The sequence below is a fragment of the Seriola aureovittata genome, chromosome 3, assembly GCF_021018895.1.
Source record: "Seriola aureovittata isolate HTS-2021-v1 ecotype China chromosome 3, ASM2101889v1, whole genome shotgun sequence".
Classification (NCBI taxonomy): domain Eukaryota; kingdom Metazoa; phylum Chordata; class Actinopteri; order Carangiformes; family Carangidae; genus Seriola; species Seriola aureovittata.
Window position 1 is genome coordinate 6040175 of NC_079366.1, and position 12598 is coordinate 6052772.

The window sequence follows — 12598 nt, forward strand, 5'->3', positions numbered from 1 at the left end:
CACATTTTGATTGATCCAGTAATTTAACAATGTTAAGATGACATCTAGTGACCTTTGAGTTCCTCAGTTCCCTGGTCCACAGATACCTTCGGGCTCTCTTTAATGCTTTTATGATCCTGGCAGCAAAATGCAAAGCAAAAGGACTTTTTATTGCTCAGCCTCAGTTATCACATTTAACATAAAGTTACAACTTTCACAGCATCTTAACAGGTGTGCTGCCTCTCTTTTTGCAGACACACTGCTCCACTCAAAGCATTGTGGTTTCAGCAGATTGAAGGGCCAGATTAGAAAGCCCAGAGGGATGCTGGGTCAGAGTGTGGCCATGAGGAGGAGAAAACCAGTGTGTTATCTCTTTTCTCCAGGCTGCACCATCCAGCATAATGCAGCAACTTAAAAACCCTCACGCCATTGTTCACACAATAAGAGGTCTGTATCAGCCCTCTGTGGCCAGTGGCATTCATGTTTCCTGACAATACGTTAGCAGGCAGCACATGAAACAGCTGTACGGCAGGAAATCATGGAGAGGAAGTGTTTACTTATAACTGTGTTCATTCATGTTTGAATAAAAAGCCGTTTGAAGTAGATTAACTGAGGGAAATATTTGTCTTTTCTCGATGTTTCCAGTAGACTCCCACTATAACATTAGCGTGTCTGAGCAGAATGTTGAGGGGAACTTGTAGGAAACGACAAATAAACACATTTTAATCCAAAACTGCGGCACAACAAATTACACAATCATGGAAATAACGAGGAAATGTGATGTATGTGTAAATGCACTTGTGTGTGAATGTGTGTGTGGTTGCTGTGGTTGTAAATTGATCCCTCCTACTCTCGCTGGTTCGTTGTGCAGAGGAGGGGCGAAGAGGAGAAGGAGGAGGAAGAGGAGGAGGAGGAGGGAGCCGAAGCAGGAAGGAAGGCAGGCAGAGAGGGAAGGGAGGCAGGCTGTGAATGCTAACGAGCCCCATCATAATCATACAGCTCCGTAGGTAGGGTTTGATAAAACATCTTGCAATGGAGAGGAACGACGACCACTATTAAAGACCTACTATGCGCCAGTGCCGCGTTCGCCCTGTGCGCGTGCAGCAGCCTCACCGTCGTCGGCACGTTTGATCAGAAAAACCGTCTTTTTCCGCTGAGTGAAATGTATCGCGACTGCTCGGGATTCACATTCTGACAATGGAGATTGAAAATATCGTGGCCAACACGGTTCTCCTGAAGGCAAGGGAAGGTAAGCTGTGCTCTGTGGCGAAAAAAGAATAAATTAAATGTTATTTTTCTCACCCACCTCAACGACATGGTCATGGACGAGCCTGGGCAGTCGGCAGTCCTCCTTGGGATTTATGCTTTCTCTGTCTCCCATCCCTGCGCAGCGCTTTGTCTCCAGGCAAACACCAAACATATTCCGTTGAAATCAGCTGTTTGTACACTAACAACACACATATTTACCGGACAGGTTAACAGAAGGCCCAGGAGGCTGGACATGAACAACGCAGGGAGTGTTTGCAGCATCGCGCTTAGATGGCAGCGTTTCATTACAGGCGGTCGAGCAAATTTTTTCACACAAGCACCAGTGGTTTTGTGCATATTTACAATTTACGATGACATAACGGATATTTAATGGTATTCCCATTACATGGCACTGAGTGTAAAGCGAAATATAGCTGCGCAGTGGGGCTCTGTGACAGAGTACAGCCTCTTCTTACCTGTCATTGTAGGTTTCTGTGTGTTTAAAGCCTAATTAGGAAGGTAAAGTGGACGTGTGGTATTATTTGACGCAGATAAAAGCCACTGCATTGCTTTTTGGATGCTGACTACGAGCTGCTTGAATGAAAGGATAATGTTACAGTGGAGGTTTTAGATTCAGAGGGATAGTGGAAGATGGCCCACCATGTACCCCGGCGGCCCAGGCGCTACAGCCCCGGGTGTGCACGCTGCTCAGTGGGCCGGTGATCCCACAGCAGCTCACTGGAGGTGGAAAAGAGGCGAATATCCATCTGTTTTCCAGGAGATGGCAGAGCAGAGAGGCTACTTTGTAGCCAGTGAGTGGGCGCAAGGTGGGTGTGCAACACTGTATCAGCAGCCAGAGGAGGGGGAAAAGGTGTTAGTACAGCTCAACGATTGTGTTTTTTTTCTCCCTGAGCTCTGATCGGACTGGACACCAGCAGCAGGGTCTGTGGTCCCAGAGGATATTGTGCAAGTTGATCCGTTTTATTCGACAGCAGAGTCGCTCACAGTGCGTAGCTACATGGCTCGGGGGGTCGCGGTTCAGTGTGCGTATGCAGAGGCCTCCCCTGCTTATGGTTTGCATTATATTCAGTCTGCGTTTCAGTTCAAGACTAAACGCCAACACTGCTGTGAAATGGATTATTCACAGCAGCAGTGAATCCATTTCATAGCAGCAGCTGCTCCTTACGAGGCATCATTAAATGGTGCTAGGCATTGTCATGAGTGTTACCCCGTGAGGTTATTGTACACTGATCGGATCTACAGGCTCAGTACCTGTCAGTGTCCATAGTCTGTTTTTATCACCGGAGGTTTAGGTTATGTACAATTGGAGACTGAATTTAAATAAAAAAGTAGATAAATCAATAAGTAATTGCAGTCATATCAAGTTTTGATATGCTCCATCACATCATACATGTTGACCATACAGTCAGTGTTGTTTTTCTTCCTTTATATTTCTCCCTGCTATATCATTCACTATCTTAATTATCACACAGATTAAAACAGCTAATGGCTCCCAATATATTCCTTTAAGGTGCACAGGAGACTCATTCGATTTTAATTCACCTTTTCCAGTGGTGGATGTTTGTTGCTGTCAAAGTGTTTAGATATGTCACAGTAAGGTTAGTGCTGGAAGTGTCACAAACTGTGGAGTGAACCCCACTTTTAATCGCACAAAACCAGAGACAAAGCAGTTTCTGTGCATCAGAGGTCAGCAGAGTTTCTCTTCAGTCATCTTCATGCTACATGGCATCTGCATGCAGCAGAAGGCTACATGGAGCTGGGTCCGAGCCACTGAGTCAGCAAGAGTTTGCCCTGCTGATGTGTCCTTGAGCAAGACATTAAATCAGTTGTTCTGTAACTCTCTGACCTCGCTACAGAGAGGGGAAATGACAGACAATTTCCCGGGTTGGTGCTTACGAAGAATGCTTTGTGCACACACAATCATAGGTTTTCATTGTGGATGTGCAGTTTTCTCCATCTCCCGATTAACACTTTACCAACAACACCATACTTCGCTTCTATTAGTACCTAGAAAACTTTTGGGTCTGGTCACAAGATGCTCAAAACTTTGACTCATGAGTCACTTTTACATACCTGTTGATGTGAAACTGGGTGGCCAGAGTCAGAAGTGTTATGACAGGGTGTGCCCAGTCTGCTGCAGTTGAAATGACACGTCAAGGGAAGTGGTTAGAGATGACACTTCTCCCAGCACTCCCCACCAGTGCATCTATAAATTTCACGCATACATTTGGTACAAAATGTAGAAAGGAAAACCACCGCATTTACAGTCTTTAGATTTTCCCTTTGCTCTCTAGCTGCTCAGCCTGCATGAGGAGACGGTTGCATGAGGTGAAAGTCTTCCACAGTTGAAGGAAGTTATTGCTAAAGCTCCCTTGAGAATATATTAGAAATCTTTTGAAATGGTGACTGTGAGAATAGCAAAAGGATATCTTTTGGCAGAGATGCAACCCACAGTTTGTGTGGATGTAAAAGCTCAGCCAAGCATACCAGAGTTATTTTCAACATAGCAGTTTGCTTCCACATTGTCTCATTCAGTATAACATCAGGAGTATCTCATCAGTAACTGTACTGTGAGTGTAAATCCTTTTCACGCTGTTAAGTACCCATATTCACTATTTACCTGTACATGATATATATGGCATATATTGGCTGATAGTCACAGAAACGCTGCAGTGCATAATGCAGTTAAAAGCACTTGAGATAATTTAGAAACAGTGTTATCATAGTTTGTCCCGCAGACTCCACTGTTTACAATACTTTGCAGCACCTGAGTTGGCAGAGCACCCTATCACAGTGGAGCAGATGGTGGTGTGAAGTCTGTGAGGAAGAATTATGTTCACTCTTCAGCTCTAAAATATCCTGCCTCCATTACATTTATTTGTCAGAGCTCTTTAATAACCAAATGTGGGGGTCGTTTTAAAAAAAAAAAAAATCAATTCCACAAAAAAAAGTTTTGTTCATATGTGTCTTGTAACTTAACATACAGTTGTATCTCAGTTAAAAACAAGTTGTGCCACTGGAAAATTTATATGAGACATACCTTTCACGGACCTCAAAAAGTCAACGATGCTAATCCTAATCTCCCCGCTGATGCTGCAAACAATTAAAAACAATGCTGAAGTTGTAAATTTGACATTACAGAAATTATTATGTGAAACTGTTCCAATTTGTCCTTCTGATCGGGCTTGACAGATGACGTACACGTTAATTGATACTTCTTTTTTTTTTTAAGTTGAAAAGAGAATTTAATTTGACTTAACAAGTTTTTTACCTTGACGCTGGAGTTTCTGTGAAGCATGTCTGCATTAAACAATCTGCAGGAGAATAATTTAAACTATTAAAGCATGAGCACTCACTGTGTTGTACTTTGTTTTGGGTGATGTACTGTACCATGAAGGCAGGAGAGGAGGATATGGGTGTTGTAGTTTTTTGGAGACAGCTCTCCATCACCTGGGGATTTAATTAAATTGAACACGTTGACATAATCAGGTCAGTTAGTGTCGGTGAATTTGCAGTTTATTTATCTTACTGAAGGGGCATTATTTACCAGAAGGCCCTTATTTACTTTTTTCATTCAGTTGTGAGTACCACAAATGTTTTATAGGATGAAATCCTTTAATTTTGAACTGATTAAACATGGACAGTTTTTCTGTGTAATAAACTAGATAATTTTCGTTGCATGGCTTTAACTGACTTTGGTCTCAGTTCCTAAGATTCAAGTTTTGACTGAGTGATATGTCAGGGCTAAGAAGCAATGAAATTGTCCAAAGGGCCAAGAGAAAGTGGATCAAATGGTGCAGCTGAGTGTTTATTATTCAAAACAAACACCAGGGAAATTAACATATTTAGACCAGATATTACAATTCAAACACATACTTTATTTTCATATTCATATGTAAAGAGAGACTGGATGTGAAGGGTGTTTCACTACTTGTACCTCTCTCTCCTGGAGTCAGATTTCACTAGATATTTTTCTGCTGTGTTTCTGTCATCATTCCTACTGTCTTCATAAAAAGGAAGGAATGTGGACAGTCCAGTGCTCAAATTCCTCTGACAAACAGAAGAAACTTTAATCCTGTTTAATCTATGACTCATTTCTATCTTACAAGTTGGAAGCTTTGTTTATTCTTTTTTGCAGTGTAACATTACAAATGTAAGTGGATGCACCTCTGATGTTGGTGTCACTAATCTCTCTGTACTCTCAGCCCCCCTCTCCACCAGGCTTCAAATTGTAGGCTAGCAGGTCCTCTCAGACCACTTGTGAGGGTTTTCCTGTGACGTTAGCCAGCGTAGCTTTATTAGTTTTGCGGCCATAGCTGGGCTAACACTTGTTGTCATCACCCTGGGGTGTTTCCTCCAGCTGAGCCTCGTAAAACACGTTGCTTTGTGACAGTGCCTTGATGTGGGACTCATGTTACAGTTATGACACCCACAAATGGGCTGTGCGGAGAATGAGACTCAGTGTGTTGCGTACGCGCCTCTGCTGTACGCCACTAGCAGCGACGTTTAGCTGGGTGGCTACTGGGATGTTCATTAGCACAATTTCTTGGCAAGCTGACTAACCATAAAGAGGCACTTTTTGAGGCACTTTGTGAACATCATAGGGACGTTGTTCCAGCTGCCTTATTAAATGTTAAATGGGCGTTCTTCCTATGAGAAGCCAGCTGTCAGCCTGATTTTAACAGTGCGTACGATTGAGTGTACTTATGGTTCAAATAAAGATTTTGTTTCCCTGAAAAGACTTTTTAGAGGCCGGGTAGAGTTAGAGTCGAGCAGCAAGTGCATTAAATGTCAAAGGTCTCCTTTTTTTTTTATCAGTTTACCTTTTTCAAAACATTCTTTTTGGCGTCTGCCCTTGGTTAAATTTCCAGTTGTCTTATCAATGATAATCTTTCAGGCGTATTATGTGCTATGTGTTCCACACTCAAGGGCTCAGTGCTGGAGGGGCTGCTTTTTTGTGTGTGTTCCTGTTCTTTCAGCGTGGCCGTGAAATTAACCAGTGGGCCCTTCATCTGAGAGACTGCCCTAGATAACGTATAGATGATTAACCTTTCAGCTTGTGCTCTTACACACTCAAACTCTTGCGCGTCTCACTCAAGTTTAGTCTCTGCAAGTTCCCTTGCCACCCCCCCCCCCACCCCCACCCCCCCTTCTCCCTCAAGACGCTGGGAAAACAAGGGTCAGTTTTCAAGCGCGTCTCGGCGAGATTTAATGGAATATCTCAAACACACGGAGATGGGGCACGGGAAGGAAAGGTCTTGCAAAACACCACAGCATGTAGCTGGAATGAGCAGCATGCTGCGTGCAGTGTGTATGCACGTCTTCTCTGCTCATGTGAAAAACTGCATGTCCTACCTCGTGTGACCAACATCCCCCCACCCTCTTCCTCCTTTCGCCATGCCCATTTGTTGTTGTGTCCAGGAATTTACTCTGATGTTGTAATGTTGTTTCACATTTTTGCACGTGATCCACGCCTTTTCTCTGAGGGCCATATGGATAGAGAGAGAGGGAGAGAGAGAGAGAGAGAGAGAGAGAGGGGAGTCACGGCCATAAAGAATTAACGAAGGCATAACAAGAGAAGAAAACTGTTTATATGGGGGAGGGGAGCAAGGAGCTGGAGTCAGAGGATGAAAAAAAAGGGAAGGGGGCATGTGAGAGAGGTGAGGATCAGAGGAGAGCAGTACTGCCTGATATTCACATGTTTCTCTTTTCCTCTCTCTCAGCTGATGTGTGTCTTTCAGTGCGAGTATACAGACGGATTACCTTATGCAAACACTGGGCATTTGCTTTGAATAGGCAACACAGATACTCGCAGCTAATGTTTTCCTTATCAGGGGCTACTCCAGCCAATCACACACTGTATGGGAGAGTGACTGGGAAAGCAACCGGCCATTCATTTATCATGGCCAGGCTCCATTGTGCTCCATGTGCGTGTGCATGCTCATATTACAATGGACCTAAACTATGCGTGACCCTCTCTCATTTCCTACCATTTAAGTCATGTTTTTGGGAGAGCACCACAGCCCTCCAATCCGATTCTCCACCTATGTCTCTGCTGCAGGGTGGGGGTCAAATCAGGCGAGGCATGGGCTGGTACCAAATATTCAGGGTACGATTACCTCGGCCAAAAATATCTTGGTAAACAGCGTTATCAGTGTTTTGAAAGTTAGAAAAATTGCTGTTGGTGCCAAAATGTAGTGGAGTTACTTAACTGCATGTTTGGCTTTTTACCTTTTTGACTTTTCTCTTCGTTCCATGGCCAGAGGCAAAAGTTTGCACTGACCCTGATCTTTGACTTCCTCTGTGCTTTTTAAGTCAGGCCTCTAGGAATCAAACCATCTACTGACTCTGTTTAAGTGTGTAGCCGAACTTCCCGAAGCATATTATATGAAGATGTAAATACTGACTGCTTGCTGCCGTGGTCTGTCTGTCACTGTCACAGACGAGCTGGATTTTCGGGCCTTGTGGCTGTGATTCTGAGTGTCAGCATGTGACATGTGTTCAGCAGCTTCTCCCATATGGCGATGCAAAATAAAGACGGGTTGTGAAGACAGCAGTGCCGCACTGCTTCGCGTTCTCGCTCACATCTGAAAAAGCTGGGAATCACAGCAAAAAGAAGTTGCCAGTGATGCTGTTTCTCTTTCCAAGTGTTTTTTATTTTATCACAGCTATTTTTGTAGGTATCACAGAAGGGCTTTTTTTGGTCAAATAACCACTTCACCACTGTATTCTCACATTTGCTATATAACAATACTTTTTCATTATATATAGAGTGGATTTTACTGATTAATAACTAAATAGTAATTTAAAGCTTTAACTAATTATTATATCCGTTATTGAAAAAAAGTACCAATTATTTTCTCAATTAATTAGTTAATTGTGTGGTTTGTAAAATGGCAGCAAGTCCATCACAAGTTCACTGAGCTCATGATGGCTTTTCCAGATGTCTTGTTGGAGCCACTGACTTTATTTTTTAAAAAGAAAAAATGTTGAAACAATTATTTGATGAACAAAATTGTTACCATTTGTCTGTCAGACGACCAATCATTTAATCAATAGTCATTGCTGCTTTATAGGGATTTAAAGATATTTTAAAGAAAACAATATTTGACATTTTATTAGGTAATAACCAAAATACTTTTTTTTTCTTGTAAAATACACTCCACCAAATTATGTTGCCTTCGTGAATAACTGGGCGAGGAAATGTTGCATATCTAGATAGATATAGATATCTATCTAGATATAGATATATCTTTTTCTATTTCACATATTTGGTATAAAATATGTAAACAATACCTAAACTGCACTAAAAACATTGTATTACTGAATGTAATATTATGTATTACTAGACAACAATCTGACGTAGAGCCAGTTCTGACACAGGATTTTTTGATCAATATTTATGTGTGTCAGTTTAGAATATCAGATAACAACACATATCTAATGAGTAATAAATACGTTTTTTTTTCCCTCTAAACAAGATATGTATGCAACAGGACTTTTTTGTAGTCAAAATAGTATCTCTTGTGACTTATCAGCCAATACATACACCATATTATACAATACATCCGTGATGAGCTAATATTGGCTGACACATGGGTCTAATTCTGCTTGTTTCTGGACTTAAATTCAACAGATAGAAATCAGTTTAAATGCTTTTGAGTTGTATGAACTTTTGAGTTATAATTTTATTTATCACACAGCAAAGGACCACCTTTTACTGTACCTTTTCTGAATGTGAAATAAGCTCTGAACTCTTTTTGAACTGGCATTAAAAATATATAAATCTGAAGTCTGACTTGGTGGAAGCTGCATGAACTCTGATTTTGCGGGGTGGGGGCTCACTCTGAGATGATACTGCCACAGTCTACTGTGTGTGACCTCCAGTCTGGCTCCTTCTCCCACTTGAGATGAAAGAGGGAGGAAAGGGAGAGAAGCATATTTAGACTGTGCTTGTCCTGCTTGGGCATTAAGAGCATGTGAAAAGTGGAGCCGATCACAGGGGGAGGAAACAGAGCAGAGACAGTGACAGAAGAGACTCATGAATGTACGTTAATTAATGTGGTCATAGCTCACTCCAGACAGAGACATACTAACAAAAGCTGCATGCAAATACTGTCTACTCCCTCTCTCTCTGTTTTTCTGTTTCCCATTCTCCCATTTCTTAAATATGAGAAATGGAGGAAACACCAAAATACACCTCAGACATAAAGGTGTAAATAGTGCAATGAATCAGATAAGCGATGGAAAGTGATTGTCTTGTGTCATTCAGAAGCTTTGTTATGAATCCTCCATCAGATTTTCATTGATGCCACTTGGTGTGGTGTATGAAATGACAGCCTGATTGATGGATTTTATCAACAGGGAAGACTTTGGTTACATAAGTCGTTTTAAAGGAGTTGAGTGTGATGTCGGGTCATCCATCTATCCGTGCCCAAGGCTGTCTAGCAGTTTTTTTTACGGCCTTTTCTGTGGCATTTTGCTTTTGTTGGATAGTTGACAGTAGAAAGCGACAGGAAACATGGGGAAATGGAGAAGGGGACGATGTGAGGCAACAGTGTCCAGTGTGACTCAAACCAGAGATGATGTTGGTGCCATGTTACACATCTGACTGCTGTGTGACCAGGATGAACCTGCTGTCTATAAATCTTTTAAGGAAAGGAATGTGCATCCTTGTAGTTGGAAAAGCACGTCTTCATGTTTTGACACCCAGTGTTTCTCAACATGTTCCAACGTTTGAATCTCGTCACTGCTGCACACGCGCAGACCCCTGTCCAGAGATCCTGTGTGATGATCTCAGCGCTGGCTGTAGCTCGGCCATGAATGAGCGAAGCTGCTCTGAAGTCGGTGTTTATGGAGGGCCCCGTCCGCTCGGAGGGGAGAACCAAAGTTAAATAAATACTCGCTCCATCCTGTCTGCATTAAGGGCCGGCACACATGGCTTTGACGTCAGAGTGACATTAAACAGGGTGGGGTGGCTCAGCCGGCTCTGACAAGCATGTGCACACGCTCACATACACACAGACGGCTCTTCCGTAGCTTGCTGCTTAAATCTTTGTCTTTCTTTTCTTGTCCGTATCTTTGTCTTTGTCTTTCCTTCTCTCTTTTTTCCATCTGACCTCGGTGACATTTTTTCCTCATGCCTTTAGTACAGTATACAAGCATTGCCACTGCTAACCTTTACTGGTGCTACACAGATTTCCTTCTCATAATATTAGCTCCTGACAAAGAAGATGTTAATTCTTTGACAGTTTGTTCCTTTTTGTTGAGGTGGTTTGACTCTGTTCATCAGTCATTCTGTTTTTGCCTCAAGTGCGTGAAAGGATTTCTACTGCAAAATAACCAGCCAGGTGCAACTGGCTATCATCACATGGTGTGTACGATAGCCGGTTCAACATTTAACTCCAACGTTTATCTTTGCTGCTGCTCTTCCTTTCCTTTTATTTTTTTCCCTTTCCTGCCGTGAAGAGAGAAAAATTTTGTGCATGTTCTTATTTCTCTGTGTGTGTGTATGTACATGCCCTGCAGACCCACAACAGGTTTGTCAACATGCCAGTCATCACTGAGGGCATTAGACCAGTGGGATCGTATGAGCTGCTTTCAAACAACATCAACATGTATCTGCTCATATTGCTCCTGTGATGTGTGACACAGTTTAAAAAAAAAGTGTCCTTTTTTTGTGTGTGTGCTTCTGTTGCATGTCCAAATAATTTATGACTGCTTGTTGAGTCTGTTTGTGGTTGTTACTGTTCACTTTAAGTGCTGCACAGGATTGAAAAGTTTTTAAAAAAGCGACGTACGAAAGGAATGATGATGTTTCTGTAGAGGTGAGAGCACACGCACTGTACGAACAGTATGCCTGTGTGCGTTTGTAGGTTCTTGTTTTGCAGGTGTTTGACCATGGTGACCCACTGTATGTGTTTGTGTTGAAGCTGTCACATGTCACTGCCGGGCCAGCTGGTGTCTTGCGAACTTTGGGGGCAGAGGATTTCCCCCTCTGTCGTCCTCAAACTGTCACAGTCTATATGGTTCACTTGGGCGTGGGCAAGTTTATTGACTCAGTCTTTTAAAACATAGAAATGAAGTGATGGGAAAACGTGTGTGAATCTGCTGACTCTGAAACCAGATGTGTGTATCACTCTCTCACTAGTGTCCTGCTGTCTAAATTTATTTCAAATGATAAAAACCCAAGAAGAAATGTTGCAATGGGAAATTAACAAATAATATAAAATAAATAGTACGAACAGTGACAATTTTTTTTTAGGGCTTGTTATTGAACCCCCATATATCCATATAACCTCCATTAGATTTGTACTTTTCTTTCATTATTCACGTTCAAAGCTTTATCAGAATAAATATTGATGATGCATTATCGCCAAAGTTAGGTAAAATATATTTACCTACCATGAAATATATTATATAAGAAGCAAAAGAATATAAATGTATTATTATTCTTATTGACCTTTTCTTTGATCAGGCTGTGTCTGATATTTAATAATAGGTAAAGTTGTTTTTCAGACATGTAACTTTTGTGAGAATTTGTCTTGGTGTGTTAAGTAATGAAAAAGATTTAGTTGAAAACGCGTTTTAAGTTTGAGAAAGATGAAAAAAGCCTAGTTTTTGTCTCAGTTTTCGGTGCCGAAACTCAATTGTCTTATCAGACAAAATGTCCGTGATCCACGTCTGCTGTGAATACTGTAGCAAATTATATAGAAAGTGATGAAAAGCGATTGTCCAGTGACATTTATAGATTCTCTCAGATGGTAGTAAGAGTTGAATCCTCTGTCATATGTTTGGCATCGATGACACTTGGCACTTTGTGTCTCCTTCAAGAAAGAACAGGCGTTGGATTTTATCAGCAGTGAAGAAGAGGACCTTGGTTACATGAAGCTGCTTTAAACGAGCTGAGGGTGATGTTGGGTCATCTGTGGGCCAAGCTGTAAAAATGCTTTTACTGCAATTTTTTTTTTTGTTGTTTTTTGTGGCATTTTGCTTTTGGGCAAAAGTTGGCACCATCTGATGGGCACTGGTTTTCATATGATACACCGCCTTACATTTTATTTTATACAATCACGCCTGCACATGTTTTTCTTAAATGTGAAGATGTATAATATGTCTGTTAATTATCAGTCTGTGTCTGTTTTGATGCCTGTTAGTTTATGTGTCTGTCTATGTATAAACTGTATATGTTTATTTTTGTACACTGGTCTCTCTTGAAAATGAGTTCCCAATCTCAATGACACTATGCGTTTAAATAAAAGGTTCAGTTATAATATTGCATCTATGACCTTAATTCAACTATAGGAGTTTTAACAAAATTAACTACCAAATTATATACTAACTGGAGAAT

At 41.5% G+C, this 12598-nt stretch overlaps 1 protein-coding gene across 2 annotated transcripts in view; it reads left to right on the top strand.

The window, feature by feature from the left end:
* The first annotated feature begins 898 nt into the window (after positions 1–898).
* grk4 (G protein-coupled receptor kinase 4) overlaps positions 899–12598 on the top strand; it is a 43857-nt gene continuing 32157 nt past the window's right edge. For both annotated transcript variants that reach the window (XM_056371635.1, XM_056371634.1), the window contains exon 1: positions 899–1228. In XM_056371635.1, coding sequence (XP_056227610.1) covers positions 1177–1228 — 52 coding nt within the window. In that variant the 5' untranslated portion in view covers positions 899–1176. The remainder of the gene's footprint in view (positions 1229–12598) is intronic.